We start from the raw sequence: 24,000 nt of genomic DNA, 5'->3' as shown, positions 1-24,000 counted from the left end.
CCAATGTAGCTATTTCCAGTTGACTTCAAAAAGCTCTTCTGTAGAGAGGTCTTGAGGGGCTGAACAGAAGTCACGGGCAGTAAATATTTTTCATCTCTATTCTTGTGTTAATGCTTAGCACCTATATATTGCTTTGCACCTGGTAAGCACAGTAGAGCCATTAACTAGTTCTCATACCCTACCCCTGAGGCTTAGTTAAATATTGCCCCATTTTACAGGTGGGGGGGAACTAGGACAAAGGTGGCTGTTGTATGAGATCAGGGAAAGCATTTGTTAGCACCAGAATCTAAGTTCCTATCCTGGTACCTCTGGGCAGCTTTGCTGCCTCTCTGTGAGCAGCACTCATTCATTCTCATTGCTGAGAGTCTAAAAATAAATCTTTCCATGAAACAACCTGAGTTGTTTGGTAATTGATGATGAGACCATGTCCTGTAGATTTGGAGTCTGGCCTCTCATATTTGTGCCTTGTGACCGATGGGGAGCTAATCTGTGGTTGGAATCATTTGTCCCTATTTACACCGCTAACATGTAATTCACATGCATGTAAAGGAGCAGTCTGAAATCTTATCAATGCAGGAAGATGCTGAACATTGTCATATACTGGGCGTTTGAAATGCTGCATAGTGTTAAACACTTACCTTCCCAGCAACACACAGCAAAGCTGTGAGCCTTGCTGTTTGACGGCAGGACAACACTGATGTGTGTTTCTCTTACAGGTGGCTCTGGAAGGCGGGGGGGAAGATTTTCTGCCCAGGGCATGGGGTAAGTTTTTATTGAATACAAAACAAGAAAAGCAAGATAATTAGTGAATTTGTCTCTGCACGGGGGTGGGCAGGGGACAACATAAGTCTGGTTAAACTAACTGGTGGGTTCTGTCATTCCTTGCTGGTTTGTGTATCTGTCCCATTGCAGCAGCTGTATCATACTGAGTTGCATTTGGAATGGCTAAGACAGCAGTAGGTTTGTCTTACAAAGTGGACGGGGTCTGCTTAAACTATGTCCTGGTTTAAATGTGATTGATTTTCATTCACAGCAGTTACAAGGAAATCTAAACTTGCTCCCCCCAATCTGTGTTCCAGAACTTTCAACCCAGCTGATTATGCAGAGCCAACCAGCACGGAAGAGAACTATGGGAATAGCAACAACACATGGAACAGTACTGGTAGCTTTGAGCCCGACGATGGGACAAGTAAGTGACCTCCATGCTTCCGTCCCATTACTACCTGCTGGTTAGATCAAAAATTGGTTTCTTGCAAGTCCCCTTCAGTCACAAAATAGCAAGGGAATGGATTGTGGATTCAGGGCAGGAATTCAGTGTCCTGCTTTCCTTATACCCAATGCTGTTCTTGTTGCAAGTGTCCAGTGTGCGTTCATTGGGTTTCCCGGTAAGTTTTACTCTCTGACACTTTGAGGTTATCAGTGGAAGTGTGACAGCTGCACAGTCAGATCTAGCATGTGCACTGGAAGCACCTGGGTCGTGCAGTGCCCTGCTCCGAGCTGGTGAAGGTGCTGACCAAGGGCACTGGCGTGCTTGCCTCTGACTGCTTTCTGGCATGGGGGCTGTGTTTTGGCACACCTGTCAGCACAGAGGACATTGTGTAAACAGCGATAAGGCTGACTGGTGGCAGCTTTTCCTTGCACGTAGTGCATCCTCCTGAGCCAAGCTTTCTGCGTTCAGATGTCCGCTCTCACTGTATTCCGACGTGGAGAGTGCTCTGCTTCCTGCCCCAAACTGTTTGCAAGATGAGATCTTAATACGGAAAGCTGGCTTCTGGTGAATTGATGCCCAGGGCCTCCCTTTTTGCCCAGGAGTTCTGCTCCTCGCTGAGCTGTCCAAGCACTCTTCTCTTGCTGTTTTCTTGCATTGTGAAAATGGGGTGATGTTTTCATATAAACATTGAGAGTGGTTGTGAGATTTGAGTAGATGCAATTTTGGCAATGCAGTAACTGGACATAGTCTCATGGGACACTCTCTAATTAAAGCTAGTCTTGAAACGTCTGTACGTTTTTAGAGGGGAGCAGTATCTGACAGCACAGTGGGGTCAGAACTTCTGTGCTTCTCAGCTCTCTCCTCTGAGTTACTCAAGTGAGCCCAAGCTCCTGCCACCATACATCAGACTTTTAAAACAGACGATTCTGACACTGTCCCATTCGCCTGCCTGCCTCAGCTGTGGCACTTCAGTTTTATTTTCCTTCTTCCAAAATACCAACTGAAGACCTGTTACTTTCCATTGATTACGTTCTGTCTGTGTAAGGAAGTGGTTAATATCGTAATTATGCTATAGTTATGGTAATCTAGCAAATGCATTTTTCTGTCTCACTTTCAAAGCTGCTGTTCATTAGAATGGATTATTGCACCTTACCAGCATGCAGCTCTATTTTTGTATCTCTTTCAAAGACAGGGAATAGCCTTTTTCAGAAAAATCACTTTTTTGGTCCCAGCTTTTTAGCAGATTGAAACTCCTGCCGATGGGTCTGAGACCGTGTAGCCGTTTAATCTGGACTGTTAGAGGGCTGGATAAGAATCCATACCTTTGGGGCAAGGGAATGCTTTTTTGTTTACACTGCGAAGGATAAAAGAATGGATAGAAACATGCCACTTCTACTTACTGCAAGTTCATACCTTTCTTTTCCAAGTAGATTTTCATTGTGTGTACACCCAAACCAGTGTTCTTAGGAAGGATAAATCTAACCAGAGTCTGTAGTTGCTGGGTGGGGAGAGAGCATTGCTTCACTCCACATAGAAGGATCCAGGTTTGCTTCTGTGCTACAATGTGTTCATAGTGTAAATTTCATGATAAGTTCTTTACAAACATGTCATGCATTATCATTTTATGTTTCCATTTTAGCAGCCTTGAGCATCTCTCTTTAATTTTAGCAATATCCACAGGTACAATGTTACTGGTGTACGTGGGGGCAATGAAACTTGTTCTCAAGCCAAAATTTCACTGGTTGTTTTTCTTTTTCTTTTCTTTTTTGTTTCAGGACTTGATTTCATTGGGGGTGAGGGCTCAAATTATCCCCGAAAATTTGACACTGCTCCTGGTATGATACATCCAGGTGCACTAACTGCCCCGGATACCTTTACTTTATAGCTTATTTTAAAAACTGAAATATCTGTGGATATGTCATTCTTATGAATATTTGATGTTTGTTCTGACTGTGCTTTTACTAATGCTGACACCTTAAATGTAAATCAGGAGCGGTTATGTCTAAAGGCGCATGGGTGATGTAAATTCCAGGTTCAGCCACTGCTTGTCTGCACCCTCAGCACCACCAGGTCTGTGGCCCTGACAACATCCTACCTGGTACAAGGAAGTACACTCAAATGCAGAAAGTTCTGACCTGGCTAGCTCCTAGTGCTGCACGTACCCTGAGTCCCAGGCTCAGCGACGCAGTGCTCTGCTCCCTGGCCTCCAGAGCAAGTTTTTGCAGAGGGTTTGCAATGCTGCTGCAGGTGTAATTAGACCTGCTAGGTGCTATCAGCACATCACTCCCACTTACAGCTGCTTCTCGGTAAGCATTGCATTGATTAGTTGCTGCTCTGGCATTCACCACTGTGCAACATAACTCCTCCGTCCTGTGCACACACATGCCCGAGGTTCCTGGGTGTCTGAGATTCCACGCACTTGATGCTTCAGAGATTTAGGGCCTTGTCACTTTGCTTCCTGCCTTTGGGATCTTTTACTATTACGCACTTTAAGACCTGAAGGGGCCATTAGATCATCAGGTTTGAGCTCCTGTATCACACAGGCCAGAGAATTTCAGTCATCCCTACATTGAGCCCAGTAGCTTGCTTGACTAAAGCAGATCTTCCAGAAAGGCAGCCAGTCTCAATCTGAAGTCTTCAAGGGATGGAGAATCCACCGCTTTACCATGGAAAGTGAAGAATAAATGGGGAAAGCTTGGCCGTTGAAGTCAAAGCTTGTTTTTCTGGATAAGGATCCTGTGAGGGTTCGGGTGCAGGTTTTCCATTACCTGCTTCTCCTCCCAGTTTTGCCCCGAGATTAAGCCTGCATGTCCCTTTCGTCTGCAGTTTCCTGTTCCTTTGTGGCCAGTTTACGGCTCTGAGCTGAGACCTCCAGCCGTGGGTAGTGCACAAGCTGTTAGTGTGAAACCAGCTGCTGGAGTTCTGCCATTCAGTGTCGCACCCGTTTGTGTGTGCATCTGGATTTACATTCCATGGAGCTTCTTGAGCCCAGTTGCTCTTCTCTGAATTCGGTCAGTGAATATCCAATATCCTGTGGCACCTGCAGGCCCTCCTGGTCAGTTACGGGAGCAGCAGACTCTGATGTTAATGTTAGAGAGATGTCCGAAAAGAATAGAAAGGGGCCACCGAGGAGTCCCTCTCTTCAAGCTTGTGGCAAGTGCAACAGGGCCTCAGGCTGTCCAGGGGGAATGGCTAGCTGCTGTTACAGGAGCAGGCTGTCACCTGAACTACTATCTGGTACTAGCTGACTCAATGACTGCACCTCTGCTGCCTCGAAAATGGATAATATTTCTCCCAGCCAACTCCTTCCCTAAGAGAGGGGAGCAACTGCCCTAGAAGAGACTCCCTCACCAGGCGGGAGAGGGCAGGGCAGGCAATCTCCTGTCTTTCTGAATAGGACACTGTCTTGAGTGCCAGAGTGCTGGATTCGCTGGAGATGATCTCTCTTGGCCAGGAGCTTAGCGGGATGTTTGGTTTATTTTCAGCAAGGTAGATATACAGTGTGCTGGTTAGGAAACCATCCATTTCCTTTCTGGAGAGCATCTTGAATCGAAAGCAGCTCTTTGCATACGCTTCTCCTTCCCTCTCCATGTGCAAGAAATCTCGATCAGGGCTGGACTGGGTGTGTGACACCTGTAAAGCAGCCTGGTAGGGAGAAGTTTTGGAGTGTAGGGAAAGCCTTTCTCATGGGTCTGGAAGCTGAAGAGTTTAGCTCAGCCTTCCTTGCCCCTCTGCTCTTCCTCTTATTCCCAAAACTGATCTGACAAAAGGAAATTGAAATGGGGCCCAGGGCCATGTCCTGCAGCGCAGACTCTGTTTCCTGCTTTCTGCCAGTCACAACTGGATTGAGGTACCTAGCCTCTGCCTGGGTAGGGAGACTGGCTCTAGTCCCTGAAGGTCTGGAAAAGGAGCCTTCACACTGCTGCTGAGGGAGCAAAGAAGCAGAGGAGAAATGAGGAAAGCTGGCTTTAACTCTTCCCCACCCCCCCAAAAGGGTAGCATGTACTCTTCCCCTGCCTGTGTTATAGCAAAGGGGGAGTTCTCCAAGTGTGGGATGCCCAGAGGCTGCAAGGACCCCAGGAGTTAAACTGTATTAATGTTTTGATCCTAAATAGAATAAAATATTTAGAGGTTTGAATCTGCTCAGTTTACCAGGGAAAATAAACAATAGGCTCTGCTAGTAATTTGCTTCCTTGGTGCTCTCAAGCAGCTGCATCTCTGGAACTGGGAGACTTTTCAAGTCTTGGCCTGACAATGATAGACTATATGGAAATTCCCCTCCCCACCCTCCAAATCTGGGAGGGTTCTGACTAGCCTCTAAGAACCGGAGACCAAAATGTTCCACTTTTACAAGTTCTAAAAGCTCGTTAGCTGATTAAGGTGGTGTTGTCACAGGCAAAACTTGTCCTATTCTTGTAAATGTCTATAGAATTAACTCTGTTGGCTGTGTGGCTTTTTTTTTAGTCTGGTTTGTATGGGTGAAAATGACCTGCTGAAAAGTGGCAGGCTGCTTTTGTGCCCTGATTTTCTGATGTGAAATGCTCCCCCTCTCCTCCCACCCCAGGACCTAAAATTAAGTCTCTAGTGGACTCTGAAGTGAGCATGCTACACCCAGAGTGCTCAGTTCAAACTGAGGTGTGTGTGTGTGTGGGGAGGGGGGAACAAGGGACTTGGAACTGGCTTGTAGGGGATGCAGTCAGGTTAAAAACAAATTTTTTAAAAAGTAAATTTGTCTATCTTTACAAATCAAACCTTGGACCATTGAAACCAACATGATGATCTTTTCACTGCAGTATTTTATCTGTTCGTCTTTTGTATTTGTCTGAAATTGAGCAAGGAAAATTCATGAATCGCAGATTCCCAGTAGATTTCACTTTCAGAGTCTCATGCGCTAGGCAAAGTGCCCCCGTGTTGGGTTTCAAGCGCTGCAGGGAAACGTTCTCATTGAAACGAAAATAAACCAGGGAAACATTTCGGTTCTTGGGTCTTATGAAAGCTTGTTTACAAAACTGAAACTTGGGACTGAACTTTGATCTGACAGTGTCCCTTTAAAAAAACCCATATGATTGCTAGCCAGTCTAGCTGCATGGTGGTGTCCCACAGGAGAGCTGGATTTTGGCGCCACCTCTGGCAGAAGACACTCTGGAGGTGGTGCTCTCGGTCTCTGCTGGGCTGGGGATAGCTGGTTGTGGGTACAGCTACGGCAAGGAGAGGGGGAAGCAGGAAAACGGATGGTTCTGAGCAAAGGGGCTGGGGAAGAACCCAGGGAGCCCCCTGGCTAAACCCAATACCCTGAGTTTCTGCTTTGGTGTTGGGGTGTGTCTGTGTGCAGCATTTCTTAGCCTCTCGCCTGTGCCTGGTTGGTGAGTAAGAACCCATCCAGCTGCCTGCTATGCTCCCAAATTGCTTGCCTGGCTTTTGTAAGAAATGGGGCTATGACACGTAGCAAACTTCCCAAACCCTTGCTTTCCTTGTAGGTGCTTGGAGGACAGCGACGGAGGAATGGGGAACAGAGGACTGGAATGAAGATGTAGGTACTCTCAATCCCCTCCCCATGCTAGAAGGGGGACAAAACCTGCTAGCTGAGGACTGTAGGAATAGCCCCAAACCAGGCTCCTTGTTCCAGGAACTGCACTGCACGACTCAGGTGGATTAAATATTGTCGCTACTGAACTCTGTGGAAAGTTAACACTGCGAGTTTGCAGCTTGGAAAGCATTGCCTCCTGTGGATCTGTAATATCCACGCTGGGGGCTGGGGGGAGGGAGTCTGGATGCAGAATGTCAAGTATCTTTGCTTGTCTTTATTGCCAAGGTTGTGCTTTTTATGCCTGTTTCCAGGAGCTCTGAGCTCTTCCTTCTGTGTTAATCTGTGGTTTGTCTCATGTTCATCTCGTTGCTTGATCTGTGTTCTCGGCATCCGATTCCACTGCTTCAGAAGAAACTTTGCCTTGGTTTTTAAAGTTCTCCTAACTTTGGCCCTCATCCAGCTGCCATTTAAATCAAGGGAGAGTTTTGCTATCACCTTAAATGGCTGCAGGACTGAGCCCTTTATTGTACATTTTTTCGCTTCCTTTCAGCTGGGCAGCTGGAGTTGACAGCAAAGGAAAAGGCATTCATTCTTCAAGTGCTGTCCGAAGGAAGCGTTAGTGCTGAGTGTAGAAACACAGGCAGTTAGAGCTGCTCCTGCGCTCATCAGGTCTCTGCTTGAAGGCAGTCTGGACACCATTTCTTGCGTTACATGGAGGCCCTTTGCACACCAAGCAAACGCTCTGGCCTGGGATGGTTTTCTGTGATTTTTTTTTTTTTTTGGCCATCACTTGCAGAGGTGCTTGCAACAGTTCTTGAGCTTCTCTCTCTGGGATAAAAGCTGTTTATATACAAATATAGTCCACTCTAAACTATGTGGGGGCTGCTCTAAAACTTCCCATCCATCTATCCTGAGCATTCCTTAGAATTCAAACAGGAGTTACTGGCCTGTAGAAAGCAGACTGCCCCTTTGCTGGTTGTAGACCCAGTTCAGCAGAGCACTTTGGCTTGTCCATTGACTTGAGTGAAATGCAAGCACGTGCGGAGGGGCTTTGCTGACTCAGGGGCTAACTGAGCAGTTTTCCTGCACTGCCCTAGCAGGCCTTTGGGTTCTTGGCCCAGTAGCCAGAAGTCCTCACTTTGGCTATGGGAACTGAGGCTCAACTGTCAGACTAAGTCTGAAGTGTCTTCGTAGCTGACTCTCCTCTCTCAGATATTTCCTCCTCCATGTCCGGTGGGTTTGGGGTCCGTGCTGCACTTCGTGAGTTTCCAGATGCCCGTTTTCCAATCGATTCTTCACTCCATAACTTCCCAGTTGCTCTGTTGGACTGAGGGACAGCCAGCACTGAGTGGAAATGCTTTCTAAGCCTGGCAGATGATTGAGTCATTGAGGAGGGTAAACCCAGGAAAAACCAAGGGCTGGCGTGTTTGTGATCACAACCAAACATGTTATCAGTGCTAACCCCACGCACTGATTCTTGTGGGCTGCCATGAGCAAACCTTCCTGCACATGTTCTTCCCAGCCCCAGTTCCTTTGCATTTTTGCCTTAACTTTGAAATCTCTCTTTATTTGGAGCCCTAAAGCATGGTTCTAATGTGTGGGTTACCTCCCTCTTCTGTCTTCTAGCTTTCAGAGACCAAGATCTTCACTGCCTCCAATGTGTCTTCAGTGCCTCTGCCTGCCGAGAATGTGACAATCACAGCTGGCCAGAGGTGATGGCTTAATAATAATGCTATGGCAGTAGCAATATGGTAGTCCGGGGGCAGGGCATTGCTTCATAGAATCATGGAACCACAGGACTACAGGGGACTGCAAGGGTCACCTAGTCGAACGTCCTGCCAAGATGCAGGATTTGTTGTGTTTAAACCATCCAGACAAATGGCTATCCACTTGGACAAAATTCAGGAGCTCTGAATAAGTTCACTTGGGTTTGAGTGGAAGGGCTAAGTGCTTAGAGCCCAGGTTTGGAAGCCAGGAATTCCCAAGTTCTGTTAGAATTTCTGTCTTCGGCTCATCGGATTGTCCCTTTGTAAAACAGCTTTGAGATTTTCAGAGCAGACTAAGGGATTTAGGCACATCTCTTGATTTTAATGAAAGGCACTTGTCTAAATCCCTTGGACTAATTTGAAAGTCTCAGCCGAGATGCTTAAGTACTTCACAGGAGGATGTGAGGGTTATTCATGTTTGTAGAAAACTTTGAGTTCCTCCAAAAGGTTCTATCAACATTCAGACTTCTCTCCATTGAGTTATTCTTGCAGAGAATTCATTGAGTTCGACATATAAATGTAAACCATTAACGTGTCAGTTCTTGGTCCCAGGAAACCAGCTACGTCAGTGGCCTGTTCATTTATTAGTCAAGGTTTCACCTGCTTGGATGCAACTCTGTTTTGTGTAACTTCATAATTTGATTGCCCTGGGTTACCAAGCACAGCCCCTTCTGTCTCTGGCCATTCTGTTGATTGCCCGGCTTTTCCTAATAGTTTGGCAGGATTAGCTCTGCTTACTCAGCCTAGCCGATAGGTAGCACAGGTGTGCCTTGCCCAGGTGACCATACGTAATAGCTGCTCTTAGGCCTGGTTTTTCCTTTTGGTTACTTGTAGTAGGTACGGGCGGCTGCTCCTTTCAGGCAGTCCTTTGAGATTGCTAGAGACAGTTGCTGACTAGTGCTGAGGTAGTGTAGTGTGAATCTCTTTGAGGTCACGGGGGCGGGGAAGGACGTTCTTGGCTGGAATAGAAAGCTAACAACCCTCAAGGGATGGTACGGCTCCAGTTAACCTGGGTGGTTTCATCCTTTTCCTTCTCCCAGAATTGACCTTGCGGTGCTGTTAGGAAAGACACCTTCTTCTCTGGAGAATGAGTCATCAAACCTGGATTCAACCCAGGCTCCTTCTCTTGCCCAGCCACTGGTGTTCAGCAATTCCAAGCAGACTTCTATGTCCCAGCCTGCATCTGGTAACGCCTTCCCTCATCACAGCATGGTAAGGAAAATGCCACTCACCTTTGCCTAGGCAAGGTAGGGGGCCTGCTGAATTCACCCACCTTCTGAAACCCTCTCTTTAAGTAATAGGGGAGGGGCAGAATGGGTGCACCCATTTAGTTGAGAATCCCCAAGCTGCGTGATTTACAGCTTCAGTCCTGCGCTCATGGCTCCCAGTGTTGTGAGTTCATAGGAATTAGGTGACTGAGCAGGGTAACCTCAGTGCTGGAGCAGTGTTCGGTCCTGGCTAACCCTAGGCCACGTGCCTCTTTCTCACTACGAAAGGGGAAAAGCGAATCCCATAGCCTCTGAGCAGCTGTGAGCTGTATTGTCTGAAAGGGCGATAGGGTGGTAACCACAGCAAGGGAGCATGCCCCGAGTGTGTCGGGGCAGCTGGGCCTGTGACCATAGCCTTGCTGGGTGTCTCCTGTTCTGTACTTCCCTCTGGAGGCTTCTCAGAGAGCTGGTTTCTCCCTCTCAGGGAGACGACTTGTCCCAAGGACAGACTCTGCTTTCAAAGCACCAAAGGTGCCTGTTCCTTAAGGCAGGTGAGTGCTGCCACTCTGCTCTGTCCCACTCCACTCAATCCCTGCATCTCAGGCTTAGCTTGTGCCGGGTTGGTTCTTGGCCATCCTGCAGCGACGGACAGGGGTACCCCCAGCCTGGTATGAGCTGAGAGCCCAGCAGTCCTGTGTTGAAGAGCGAAGAAGGGAATTGTTGAAATGCACCCAGAGAGGTGCCTGGAGCTGGACAACTGGTTCTTCGTGTCACCCTGGCAGACAGATTGGGAGGATAAGGATGGGTGGCATTTTCCAAAGCACCTATGTGACTGGGGAGCAGGAGTCCCATGGACTTTCGTTGGCACTTAGGGATTCTTGCAGATCCATCTGCTCCCTTTACTGGAGAGCTCAGCTGTGCTACATCCATGCCCTAAAACCTGGCATCCCACGCAGTGCAGGGCAAAATACGAGCATAAAGCCTCTCATTACAGACAGTACCCACAGTACATCCACGGGAAACAAAGCCTGTGTGTGAAACATGCAGGGCAGGGGCACTCAGCTTTCCTGCGGCTCAGGGCTTCCCTTGGAAATCGCGGCCCCTGCTTTTAGTGGTGACTTTTCCTTTCCTTGTTAAAACCCCAGGTGAGCATGCTGGGGAAGGGGTTTGGAGATGTCGGAGAGGCCAAAAGCAGCAGCACCACAGGCTCTCAGTTCCTGGAGCAGTTCAAGACAGCTCAGGCTCTGGCCCAGCTGGCTGCTCAGCACACCCAGCCTGGCGGGAGCAGCACCTCCTCCTCCTGGGACCTGGGACCCCCAGCCCAGCCCTCAGCTCTCGCGCAGTATGGTAAGGCATCGAGGACGCGGTTTCTGGGCGGCGAAGAGTGTGCTGCAGTGGGTGGCGTGGAGGATTCACTTGGGAGTGCGAGCCCTGGAGCCTTTGGGCTCATTGCCATTCAGAACAAATCACCGGGAGCACACATCTAATTGCCCTCGGATTGGAGAGTAGTTATGGCTCATTAAGGCACTCTCAGGGTCTTTCCTCGTCCTTTTTCCACTCCCAGCAGCCGAAATGAGCTCATTCTGTGTGTCCATCTCACTGGCATCTGTTTTAGCCCTGCCAGCCTGCCACACGGAGGCCTGCAGGCATCTGCTGACCAGTCCCCTCGCCATTTACGCAGCCTAGCGTGCTCTCTAAGTGCAGAGATCTGTAGAGAGAAAATTATGAGCGGTGGCCTCAAGTAGTTTGAGTCCAAGAGCTCTCCAGCGGAATAGATCTCAGATACACAGGCATGTGTCAGCCTCCATCTGCTGGAGGGAGCTGGGCTGCCGATCTCATCGGGCCCCTTGGAAAGGAAACTAGCCTCCGCTGATGGCTCTCATGCCAGAGGCCAGTGGGGAAAGGAAGCGATTTTCCTGGCCCTGGGGATACCTATGATACAAGAGCAGCTCTAGCTGTTCTGTGCTTCAAAGGTCTCTCCAAGCCTTGCATGGTCTAGTGTTAATGCAGTTCTTTCAGCTCCTACACGTTTTCTTGCTCTGGGGAAATGGCTCTGGTTCAAATATGAGCTGAGGAAAAACTCAGCCCTGTTCCAGCAGCCGCCAGTGTTGGCATCCTCTAAGTGTTTCAGATAAGGAGCCCCAGAGCAGAGGCAGAGAGAATGGGAGTTGTGTTTAGTAAGCCGGGGTGCAGGAGGTGCAGCCATGCTGAGGGGAGGAAGGCCTGGGTGGTGGTCGTGGGGTGCACAGTAGGTGAAGGAAAACAATCGGGCAATCAAATGCAGCCAAACTTGCAGAGGAGGGCAGGGAAGCAAAGCCAGGTTTCTCTGAGAGTCGGTGTTTGTGTAAGAGGCATTTGCAGTCGTTCTGTGATGGAGAAGCTCTGCTGACTAGATCTGCTTCCTTCCACCCCTAATCTTCATGGCAAGAGCTGCAGGGAGGCCTTATACGCTGAGCTGAAAGGTGGAGTGCTTGACAGGTCAGCACACTGCCCGTGGAAGAGGGCAGGGGTCTGGTTAGAATGCTGGACTGGGAGTCAGGGCTCCTGGGGTTCTTTTCCCAGCAATGCCCCTGACTCCCTTCGGAGTGGTACTCCCCATGCGCCCATGTAGGAGGGACCTAATAGCTCCATGGACATTAACTAACTCTGTGAAGAGCTTTGAGATGCCCGATGAAAGGCTCCAGGGAGGGGCAAGGTCTCAGTCATTTATTTTGTTACTGAAACCTAGAAGTGGCGTGACTTGTGTTAGCTCTCACAAAACAACCAGTATTGATCCAGCCTTGTTTTGCGCAGCAGATCTAAAGACCCCAACGGACTCATCAGTTCACAGCCCCTTCACCAAGCGTCAGGCTTTCACGCCAGCCTCAGCGATGATGGAGGTGTTCATGCAGGACAAGCAGCCTGTGGTGACAGCCTCTACAACGGCACCGCCCCCACCATCTTCCCCTCTGCCCAACAAAACCAACCCTGTTCCACAGATGTCCCCAGGTTCATCAGACAACCAGTCCTCCAGTCCCCAGCCAGTGCAGCAGAAGCTCAAGCAGCAGAAGAAGAAAGCCTCCTTGACATCTAAGGTATGGGGTGTGTGGGGAGGTGGTAGCAGGATTGAGGCACAGCTGTGTTGGAATTGTAGCAGCCTCCCTCCCTGTTAATGGGAGTGGAGCTGGATTTGACTACCCTGAGTTGGATTTAGGCTTTCCAGGCTGAACAGATTCATGTTCACAGCGTAATCCAGAGCACCTGCAGACCACAGGGGCGAGTGTGTTCGAAATTCCAGCAGGGTGAGGGTGGGTGTCACTGAAGTCAAGTCTGGGGTTCTCAGTACCTCAATATCTGACTGCAGAGTCGTAACCCTGCAGACATCTGTGTAGGTGAGCCCCTGTGGCCTGATCCCTGTACTCGGGGGCTGTTGGTCAGCTGACATAGCTCTAGCATTGTGACACTGAAGTGTGGGGTGGGCTGAGGTCAGAGCCCTCCTGTGCACATGTAGAATTTTCTCTGCCCGCTTCAGTCTGATTTGTTAAGGCCGTTCTCCCTGCAGGCGGCTCACACGAAGTCCCATTTGCCCAGTTTGGTTGTCCTTGCAGTGACTTGCCTTTCAGGGACCCCTCCTTCCTTTGCAGATTCCTGCTCTCGCAGTGGAAATGCCTGGCTCAGCTGATATCTCAGGGCTAAACCTGCAGTTTGGGGCATTACAGTTTGGTTCGGAGCCTGTTCTCTCGGAGTACGAATCAACGCCCACGACGAGCGCCTCTGTGAGCCAGTCTCAAAGCAGCCTCTACACCAGCACTGCGAGGTAAAGGCCTGGGGCGCGCAGGGAAACACCCCAATGCCTGTGGTGGACAGAGGCAGGTAGCACTTGCTCCTTTGCCATTAGGGGCAGCCTTGCTTCCAGCTCCATCTGGGTCTCAATGGACCGGCTATAAGGAGCCTCTGTGCTCTAACCCATTGCAGGGTCAGGAGGAGAAACAGCTTCATCCTAACCAGAGGGGCACCTTGTTTGTACTACTGAGATTCTGGAGTCTCCTGTACCAGCCACAGCACAGTGGGGCGGGAGTTTCCTTGGTGTCCAAGCCGCCTGGGTAAATGAGCGCAGGCCAGCACTGCTGACCCTGCAGCCTGCCCCTGCCTGCTCCGGGAGCCCCCGAACTATACTGCATACCAGTAGACCCTTTCTGGCTGATCTCATAGCTATAAAGGGGGGACAGCGTATGCAACAGTAAACGGTTAAGTTGCCAGCGGACTCATTCAGACAAACCTATGGCTGATTGGCCTGCGGTACTTAAACAGAAAGTAAATTAGGGCAGGTTTCCTGCTGCCGTTAAACCACTCCCTGTGAATAATGAGAGGGGAATCCCCAGCACAACTGCGCCTTGTTCCAGGTGAACAGGTTGTGTGTGTGTGCTGCTTTCTTCACACTGTAAATACAAATTGTGGAGACTTCTGTAGCAAACAGGGAGAGAGCTGAGCACGTCTGTCCATTCAAACTGACAGGTTTCAGAGTAACAGCCGTGTTAGTCTGTATTCGCAAAAAGAAAAGGAGGACTTGTGGCACCTTAGAGACTAACCAATTTATTTGAGCATGAGCTTTCGTGAGCTACAGCTCACTTCATCTGATGAAGTGAGCTGTAGCTCACGGAAGCTCATGCTCAAATAAATTGCTTAGTCTCTAAGGTGCCACAAGTACTCCTTTTCTTCATTCAAACTGAGCGTGCCTTGTCAAATTGAAGGGTTCTCACCCCCTTGCTGTCTAGCTGATCCTCCTTTGGGAGCTGCTGCCACTCCCAGTCCCTAGCAAGTGTGTTGAGTATCCCTTATTGCACAACAACTTTGCCCTGATGTAATGCTGAACAGGAAGATGTTGGCCCTTTTGTCCCGGCGGAGTTACTGGAGATGTCTGGCATTCAGGCCGGGGAGTGGAGGAAGCAGTCATGGGGGTTTGTGAGAGTAAATATGCCTTAGGAGCTCTAATGTAAACCGTGACTTACGGCTGACCTGCCTGCCCCAACCCCTTCCTGTGCAAGGTCCGTGGCACAGTAATTCACAAGGGTTTCAATGATGTCTGGGTTCTGTGCATTTACTGCCCAGAGCTGGGCAGAATGGTGGAAGGGCTGGGGAAGACCTGTAACGTTAGGCAGTTCCTCCTCCAGCCATTGCCGTGTGTCCCCGGTTTATGTGCTTGTCCAGTCTGATTTCAGAATAGCTTTATATCCTCTCTCCTTATCAAGGATGGGGACCTCTGAGTCTGTCAGAAAGGGGAAGACTTGCCTGGATTTTTCACACTTAATTTTATAGAGAGCATTACATCCCCGAACCATTACAGAACCGTTAGCTTAGAGATACTCTGACCTCAGTGGTTCAGGAGCCAAATTAGTGATCAGCATTACCCAAAAGGGTCACAGTTGTGGGAATTCATTGTTTCATTTACTAGAGTGCTATAAATTCATATTTAAACAGCCTGGCCAGGGAAATGTATATAATTCTCACAGCAAAATGACTGACCATGTATTATTATTTTTATCAACTGCAGCTGATTAATAACATAGTAAAAGCCTCCTGATTGGTTCATAACTTTAGTTAGTAATTAAATTGCACAGAGGTTTTATATCATGGGCTGCAAATAGCTGCAGGAGACCCATTAAAGGGCTGCTTGCAAGCCTCACTCTGAATATCTCTGCATTAGCGGGTCCTCACAGCCTCCTTCTAAGTACTAGCTCCGTCTTATGGGTGGGAAAGGGAAGCCCAGAGAGATGAAGTGACTTGGCTTGGGCCATGCAGTGAGTCAGTAGCAGTCAGAATGTGGGAGTTCCTGGCTCCCAGTCCAGTGCTCAGTCCACAGCACCACAAGCCTTTTTCAGAGAGAATCTCCCTGTGGCTGGGCCATCCCTCTCTTGGCTGCACTTCTCTGCTGGGTTTGATCAGCTACATTGGTAAGCACATGTAAGCAAAGGCTTGAGGCTGCCAGCCCAGCAGGGTCACTTTGGAGAGAAAATAAACCCCTTCCTTTCTTTCTGTGTAGTGAATCTTCGTCCAATCAAAGCCAAGAGTCTGGTTACCAGGGCGGCACAATACAGACAGCAACGTATACCTCCCAGAACAGCGCTCAGGGACCACTGTATGAACAGAGATCCACCCAGACCAGGCGATACCCAAACTCCATCTCCTCCTCGCCCCAGAAAGACCTGACCCAGGCCAAGGTAGGGAGCTGGCCTTAACTGCCTTCTGGGGCCAGCGCATCCCCTCTCGGTGGTGCTGTCTTACCATGGCAGAGTGTGAAGCCCTGTGTGGAGGGGTGGCTGTAATTCTGCAGTGCAGGAAGGGTGTAAGAGAAATCAAAAAGCTGATAACTGGGCCCTGCAGATCACTGCAGAGGGGGAGCTGGCAAACTGGGAGAGCAGAGTGCTCAGCGTTGCTGGCTTGCTATGGAAAAGCCCTCTCTTCTGCTGAGCTAAAGGCTTGCTGCTGTGTAGAGGTGGACCTGATGTCGTCAACACAGGATGTGATGGTTGTCTGCAAACTGGCCTTGCTCAGGACTGAAGGAGGAGAGGTGGGAGTGGGTCATTTTAAACGGAGAGGTGAGTGAGGAAATCCATGGTTCCTTGATTCCACTGTAACTTCCTTTCAAAATCTGCAACACCAGCTAGAGGCAGGGTCTGTCAATATTTCTTGTAAATTGGAGCTTTATCATTAATTTAGCCCCAAGTAGGCATAGGTGTAATCCTGGGCCTTGTAGCTGCAGTGCGGCCCCCTGGGTACTGTGGTAGAGGGTGCACTTGCAGTGCCAACCGTGGATGATCTAGTTATTTCTTGGGATGGGCAACATGTGGGATTTTCTCTTTCCTTCCCGTGATCCCGAGTGTCTCCCCTCTTTCTGGCCAAGGGCTGCAAACACCTTCCACTGGAGCCTGCCACGCCACACCTGGGTTAGCTGCCGAGAGGGGCATTGGTCAGGTGCTGCTGCTTGGAGAGTCTGTCCCTTTCTGGTCTTCCCTGCTGGCTTCTCGGGGTGGCCTCTTTGGGTGGGGTGGGGGAATTGCCTCATGGATCCTTTGGTGTCGCCTCTTGTCTTGTGGAATCTGATAAATGTGCTGAGAACCCCTCGCTGTTGGCCACATGTCATGTGCCTGCCAAGTATCAAGAGTCCCCATGCTGAGATTTGTTCACCTTCAGTGAAATTCACTGGTGGCAAAATGAAAACTGACAGACGGTTCTGCTTTTCACACACCACCTGTGGTACTCACTGCAGAAGGGTAGTGCTGAGCTTGAGACTAGCATGATTCCAAAAGGGCTTGTAGATTCTTATGGATCACAAAACTATCCAGAGTGGGAATAGTTAATGGAACATCTGTGTTGGAGGAGATGTAGACCTCTTGATCAGCACTTGAGCCGGTCTCTAACTACTAGGTATTAGGAGGTTTCTTGCACCTTCCTCTGGAGCATCTGTACTGCCCATGGTCCGAGGGGAGCCTGAATGGGTTAGCCTCGTGTCTGATCCAGTCTGATAATTCATACGGTCCTAGGTCTGCTCCTGGAGCTATTGTGTGGGCCTGGAGGGGGGTTAAACAAATGCAGAGGAGTCAGTGAAGACAAGCTGTAGCCATCCCAAACTCTCCCCTTTCTTTTCCAGAATGGTTTCAGCTCTGTACAGCCCACACAGTTACAAACCACGCAGGCCGTCGAAGGTGAGTTGCCAGCATGACTCGGGGGTTGGGTTTGCTCACACCACACATTCCCTTGTGTTCCTTCTGGGGGTTGTGAGCAACAGCCTCAATCCACGCTGGCAGAAAATTGTCACCTTGCTGGCCTGCTCTGTGCTGCTTGTTTTATTTGCTTACCCTAAAATGTTCTGTCTTTTACCACTTGCCTCTGTGACTTTGGGCAGGTCGCTTAACTTGTGTGCCTGTCAAGTGGGACAGTCTATTCCTAATGATGATCCTTGGCCCTTATCAAGGGCTTTTCATTCATAGATCTCAGCTCTGTGTGAAGCTGGATAAGGATCATTGCTTCTGTTTTACTGTTGAGGGAAACTGAGGCACAGAGGTGCAGTGGCTTGACCATGGTCACGCAGCAGGTCAGCAGCAGAGCCAGAAATAAGCCCCAGGTCTCCCATCTCCCAGTTTTGTGCTTTCGCTGCCAGTTCATGCTGCATTCCCTTCCTCCACGGGCTGTTGGGAGGGGGGAATGTTTGTAGGTGGAAAGTGCTGGTGGTGTTCCCAGTGCTCAGAAGACCCCTAACCACAGCTTTCATTCATAGGTGCTCCAGGCCCTGTGGTGAAATCAGATTCCCCCTCTGCCCCCAATATTGCACCTCTGAATGATGCAGTATCCGCATCGTCCCTGCTGACAACAGCCAGCCAGCATTCATCAGCTCTGAGTAGCCTGAACCACACTGAGGAGCTCCCCAGTACGACCACCGCCCAACTCAGCAGGTGAGCTCGGGGCATGCCAATTGCTGGAGAAGCAGAACGCTAGGCCCTGTTCAGAAATGGTGAGTGGAGAGGACCTTTTGGACCACCTGCTGCCATGTGGTGATGTGGTACCCCTCCTCTCTCCAGAGGGGCCTCCAGGATCCCCTCATTTAGACACCATGGGATGGAGCTTCAGTCATTCTGGGCAAGAAAAGGTGTCCCTTCCCCTACCTGGCCAAGGCGTCAGGGAAGCGCTGGCTCCACAAAGGAAAGTGCTCTCAAGGGACCTTCCCCTGAAATGTACCACGCTCTGTTTGCCTGGGAAGCAAGCTCAGCTTTGCTGTCAGGAGCTGGACTGCACTTGGCTTCCAGTCTTGTTGCGCTCTCCATATCTATCGTCCATCCCAAATGCGGTCTGGTCCTGCACCTGACGTCTCCTGTGGAGGGAGGTAATGGAGCTGTATGGTAGCATTGGAGGGGTAGTGAGCCCTGCTGTCTAACTCTGCAGTTGGCTTGACAGCTTTTTCTCGCCTCCTGCAGCACGTTACCCACCCAGCAGAACAGCCTCTCTTCGTCTACGTCCTCTGGGCGCACATCAACGTCAACTCTTCTGGTGAGTCCAGATACTGCAGTGCAGATTTGCTCAGGCACTGAGCGCCTGTTACTCTGGCCCCACTCACTGGAAATATGGGCGCACCATCCCCTGTGAAAGCCAGGCCCTGATGCAGCAGCAGGCGATGTGTATAGCATAGATCTGGTGGCAAAACTGCCCACACAGCCAAGTAACGAGTGCAGCCTGTCAGAGATGGGGTGGGACTCAGCCAGGCTGGCCAGCGATCTAAAGGTTATGGGGGAGAGATTTGTTTCAATATATTGCATGCCCGTTCATGGCTCTAGGCAGGATGAGGCCTGTTTGTCGCATACCAATAGCTCCTTACTAGCTTGCTGTAGCCATTAAGGGAGAAGTGTATGCCACAGAAACCTGGAGTTGCAACCAGATGCAGTCAGACTAGACTGTGGCTGATTGAACTGCAGTGCTCCGACATACCAACTGCTGGCAGTGCGGAAATGCTGAGCCCAGTGCTGCTGGTGCTCACAGCAGAATGAAATTCTTCCCACTCCACGGCATGCATTCAGTCACTGCTCTCCGGGGGTTGCACCAGAGTTTCCTTCAGCACGTTTAAATACCAGGCAGAGGCTCCGGATGGTTTGCTTATGAGGGCACTGTTGGGAGCGGGGGTGGGCGTCTCTGGGACGTGGCACTTAACCCAGTAACACATGGAATGAGCAGCACCTTTCTCTTGGTCTCTCTCGCAGGACTGTATTGTTCCCCATGTGCTGGAGAAGGCTCCGGGCTCGCTTAGGGGTTTTGCTTCCTTTGTAATTGTGGGTTCTCTCAGTACTGCCCCTTCCAAACTGAAGGGCCTTTTCTTCCTGTATCAGTAGCTTGAAGGGCCTTGCGTCCTGGCCTGAATGTTGGGGTGGTTTTTCGTGCTGGCTGTTGGGCAGCCAGTTCCCCAGATTGTGACTAGATTGTGGCAGTTTGACATTAGAGGATCTCACCGGAGACGGAGTCTGAACAGGGAACCTGCCACAGGGACGGCTCTCTGTGCCACTTGCACAATAGGTGACTGGGTGTGAAGAGCAAACAGCATCTTGTTTCAGCGGCTTTTCTCACCCCTCTTGTCACTGTTCCCCAGCTGCCCCTTTCGGGGTGCTGGAGGGCTAGAGGAGCCCTTTAAACCTGGGATTGTAAGATTTGCCCTGGTGGCTGAGGGGAGGTTTCGGGGTGGGTTTTGTTTTCCTAGTGTAGGTAAACTCCCCCATCTTGTGACTTTTGGAGATGCCCAGTCGCTGTGCCGGATTTCCATGGCCGCATTTAGTTCTGCCTGCAGCCATGTGGTACTCTTTGATAGCTGGAGACATGTAACTAGAACCAGGCCTGCACTTTGGGAGAGCCCAACTGCAGAGCGGCATGCCCAGTGCAGGAGCAAAGCCCTTGCTGCAAACAGCTGCTGCAGTTAGGGATTTCCAGGTCCAGCAGTTGTTTGCACCCTCCCCCCTGCATACCGCTCCTCCTGCAGGGTGGTTGTTCATCCTGCTTGGCTACATGGAGACTGCCTGGGCCTCTAACTCTTTCTCTCCCCACCCCCCTTTAGCACACTAGTGTGGAGAGTGAAGCAAGCCTCCATTCTTCTGCTAGCACTTTTTCCACCTCCTCCAGCACCCTCTCGGCTGCCCCACCTGTGGTCAGCGTCTCCTCCAGTCTTAGCAGCGTCAGCAGCCTGGGCTTGAGCCTCAGCAGCAACTCCACAGTGACAGCCTCCTCCCGGAGCTCTGTTGCAACAACATCAGGTGGCGGGGGGCTGCCTGCAGTGGGGGGGAGGGTGAGAAGCTGATCTGGTACTGTGCGGGGCGGGGGGGCTGCATGTGGTGGAGGAAGGACAAGAAGCTGATCTGGTGCTGGGGGAGGGGCCGCATGTGGTGGGGGGACGGCTGATTTGATCAGTGTTTTTTTCACTGTGTAACTGTGTTTTTCCTCCTTCAGGAAAAGCCCCTCCCAACCTCCCTCCTGGAGTTCCTCCATTGTTGCCTAATCCGTACATCATGGCTCCAGGGCTGTTACATGCCTATCCGGTGAGTGGGGCTCTGGGGAGCTGGCCGCAGAGGTGCGGCATGCCAGTAGATCCTTCCTAGCTCTCTCTGTAGCTAGAAAGGAGGGACAGTGCATGCCAGAGGAATCAGAGTTGGTACCAGATGCAGTCAAGCAGACACCACCTGGTTGAACTTGCAACATAAAACTCTTACAAAAGGCTAATCAATGGGGCTGCACCAGGGCTCAGCTAGTTTGGAGGCTCCCCTCCTGGGAAAAGGCCCTGCGGGAGGGAGCAGTGCGTCTGTGTGCAAAGAGGGGTAAGTGTCACTTGGTGGAGATGACTGCAGGGGTATTCTTGGTGGAGGACTCTGTCTGAGCTGCCTGCTCTGTGGCGTGCTAACCTCCAGCAAGTAGGGCATGTACAGACATCCCCCACCCCCATCCAATGCAGAGCAAAGAGCCCTGGGTCCCAGCCTGGTCAGCCAGCAGCACCTATTGATCCAAGGTCCCTGGGAGCGGAGGTTTGGAGCAGTGCCAGCCCCTTGGTGGGTAACGTGCAAACAGCTGGAATGGGAAGTGGGTGGCAGTGGGACACTAGGACTTACCACTGAGCTTTCTCCTTACGGTAGAGAAACAGGAGCACTGAGTGCAGTGTCTCTGCTGGAGAATTGTCCCAGAAGCTGGGAACCAGGGTGACGGACTGAACCAAAGATCTTAGCCGGGGTGCTCAGTTTTTCCATACCAGCCCCCATTCTGTCGGGTGGTTGCGAGGCACCCCTCTCGGTCAAGAGCCCACAGTCTTAGCTGTGTGTGTGTGTATATGTGTGAAACGAGAGAAGTTACACACTTGTGTATACAACTTCTGCAAACTACTTACAAACCGGGATTGTCCCACCGATATTTGATGAGCCATACAATCCCATGCGGCACCACATCTCTCGGCCGCGAACTAGAGATCTTTGACCAGGTCCCGTAGCGGTTTCTCTCGTTCCAGTCATTCTGTCTCTTGTTGTCATGGGGGCTGGTCTTCATTCTTGGTCATATAATTATCTGGACTATAGTCATTCAGATCTGCCTTGGCTACTTGGTAATGAGCTGTAAGATTTGTGTACCTAATGCAACCTCCTGCTCCTTTCTTAGCCACAAGTGTATGGTTATGACGACTTGCAGATGCTTCAGACGAGATTCCCATTGGTGAGTATGTAAAATAAGATATGTAAGGCGCTTCTGTAGACCCAGCAGCTGGCCTTTATCTCTGGACCTAACCAGTGAATCCAGACAGGCCTGCCAGATTGTAAAGTATTCGTGAGAGACTAGGAAAATGGGATTCCATATGTATACAGCTGTGGCGCTTTCTGTAGAGGTCACTCTAATCAATTTGTGATCAGTTCAGCTCCTCCAGGTGTTCTCTGGCACTTGGGAATCAGTAGCGTTAATTATTTGGTCAGCAGCGGTGATTGGGACAGTAGGTTTATGAAGCCGAGTCCAAAGCAAGCAGAGCTCCGCTCACTGTGAGTGGCGGATGGTGCTGGCTGGACTGACCTTCTCTAGAGACAGAGGGAATGCTTGCCCCAGGGATGTGGTACATGGTCTGCAGAAGAGAAGTTATTCTTGTTCCCATGGCTGTGATGCTGGACGTACAGTCCTGGACCTTTTAAGAGCATGCATACCAGTAGACCTTTTCTAGCTCTTCTAATGGCCAGACGGGGGATGGTAAATGCAAGAGAAAATCCGGAGTTGCTACCAGATGCAATCAGCCTACTGTGTGACTGATCTGAACTGCATTACTCCAACACACTGGACTGTTGCAGCCTGGAAATCCTGTTTCTCCAAGAGGCCCGCCTTTGTAACAGTATGTAGTTCATTGCGCTTTCTCCCTGTCTCTTTTAGGATTATTACAGCATCCCATTCCCTACCCCCACCACCCCGCTGACTGGAAGAGATGGCAGCCTGAGCAGCAATCCGTATTCTGGTAGGAGGGAGGCACTTGTCCCTCGAGTTTGGGGTGGCTTGGCTATAGTGTGAGCACTGGGGCAGTGTTTTCTTCTGAAAGCAAGATCTCCGTATGCATGAGGTTTAAACACTGCACCTGGAAGCAGCCAAGCAGGGGAGCTCTTAGATTCTGGATGCTCCACGTGGCAGGCTCTGCTGGAGCCTCTCTGACTGCAGGCTGAGCGGGAGTGCTGGTGTGTTTCTCCAAATGAGTGTGCGGCATTTCCTGTGCACTGCCCCGCTGGGACTAGCACTGGGCAGTTCTAGCCTCGGGAGTGCGGGGATGGCCAGTGGAGTAGGCACTACCCGTGGCTTGCGGCGATTATCCAGCTTGGGGGCTTTATTCTCTTTTGGTCCCTCTGACAATCCCGTTTCTGGTGTTACCGTGACTGGATACCTCATTGCAGCAAAATATCTAGAGGGATCCATTTAGCAGGGAGATGAAGAGCTGCCTGTCTGGCTTGGCAAAGCAGAGTCTAAGCAGGGGAAGGTACAATTGGCAGATACACATAGAGGGTAGAAACATAGGAGGGACAGGAATGCTGAGAAGTAATGGGATGAAATTCAGGCTGAATAGCTGGAAAATCAGCTCTTTTGGGCTGTGGAAGAGTCTCCCAAGGGAAGAGTCAGGTGGGGCATTTAAAAACTTGACTGGGCAACACACTAGCAAATATGCCTTAGGGGTCAGTCCAGAGCTGGAATTAGGAGGGGCCACCTGGCCTAAAAGGGGCTTTCCATCCCAGCTCCAGCACTGAGGCCTGCAGTTAGCTCCTTAGCTGCTTGTCTTTGCTTTCCTGTGCATCGCTTCTCCTCCTGCTTCAGGCAGGAAGTGCTTTGGACCAGCCCGCTGACCTTAGAATCCCAGCCCCGGGCTGATGGGCCGTCGCACGCATAATTTGCCAAGTTAGCACTGGAGCCATAATTAGCATTTGTGGCTGTCGTGGAGCTGGCACAGTGCCTTACTGTGTGCACTCTGAATGGGGAGAGTGTTTGCAGGGAAGAGCAAGCAGGTGCTCTTAAAGAAATGCAAATGGAGGCTTTCCAGACCCCTCGGCCTGTGCCCAGTCTCCAGGGCCAGCTGCTTGCGGGAGCAGAGGAAGTGATATTTGCGAGTATTCTCTGCAGGTCATTGGGCCCCTGCAAGGGTACTTGCTTCTCTGCCATGGCATGGAGAGGACTGAGTGTGAGCAGCACTGTAAAAAGAAGCTATTCACATCTTCAGCTAGTCAATATCTGACTCCCCTGTTCAATGAGATCCGAGCACCAGGCAGCTACTGGCTGACGGTGCAGGGC

At 50.4% G+C, this 24,000-nt stretch overlaps 1 protein-coding gene across 28 annotated transcripts in view; it reads left to right on the top strand.

Annotated features, from left to right (window-relative positions):
• The window catches only part of UBAP2L (ubiquitin associated protein 2 like), a 397,837-nt gene that overhangs the window by 365,377 nt on the left and 8,460 nt on the right, over positions 1 to 24,000 (top strand). For 10 of the 28 annotated variants that reach the window (XM_073323130.1, XM_073323135.1, XM_073323137.1 and 7 more), the window contains 17 exons: positions 717 to 762; positions 1,080 to 1,189; positions 2,986 to 3,060; positions 6,688 to 6,857; positions 8,364 to 8,449; positions 9,544 to 9,715; positions 10,857 to 11,058; positions 12,505 to 12,785; positions 13,335 to 13,507; positions 15,731 to 15,908; positions 17,339 to 17,393; positions 17,966 to 18,140; positions 18,660 to 18,732; positions 20,279 to 20,474; positions 20,668 to 20,756; positions 21,856 to 21,909; positions 22,606 to 22,687. In XM_073323130.1, coding sequence (XP_073179231.1) covers positions 717 to 762; positions 1,080 to 1,189; positions 2,986 to 3,060; positions 6,688 to 6,857; positions 8,364 to 8,449; positions 9,544 to 9,715; positions 10,857 to 11,058; positions 12,505 to 12,785; positions 13,335 to 13,507; positions 15,731 to 15,908; positions 17,339 to 17,393; positions 17,966 to 18,140; positions 18,660 to 18,732; positions 20,279 to 20,474; positions 20,668 to 20,756; positions 21,856 to 21,909; positions 22,606 to 22,687 — 2,217 coding nt within the window. The remainder of the gene's footprint in view (positions 1 to 716; positions 763 to 1,079; positions 1,190 to 2,985; positions 3,061 to 6,687; positions 6,858 to 8,363; positions 8,450 to 9,543; positions 9,716 to 10,856; positions 11,059 to 12,504; positions 12,786 to 13,334; positions 13,508 to 15,730; positions 15,909 to 17,338; positions 17,394 to 17,965; positions 18,141 to 18,659; positions 18,733 to 20,278; positions 20,475 to 20,667; positions 20,757 to 21,855; positions 21,910 to 22,605; positions 22,688 to 24,000) is intronic. The other 18 variants (XM_073323157.1, XM_073323153.1, XM_073323155.1 and 15 more) reach the window with 11 other exon arrangements.

The sequence above is a fragment of the Lepidochelys kempii genome, chromosome 24, assembly GCF_965140265.1.
Source record: "Lepidochelys kempii isolate rLepKem1 chromosome 24, rLepKem1.hap2, whole genome shotgun sequence".
NCBI classification, from domain to species: domain Eukaryota; kingdom Metazoa; phylum Chordata; order Testudines; family Cheloniidae; genus Lepidochelys; species Lepidochelys kempii.
Note: the sequence above shows the minus strand (reverse complement) of the source record. Positions and strands in the feature narration are given on the sequence as shown.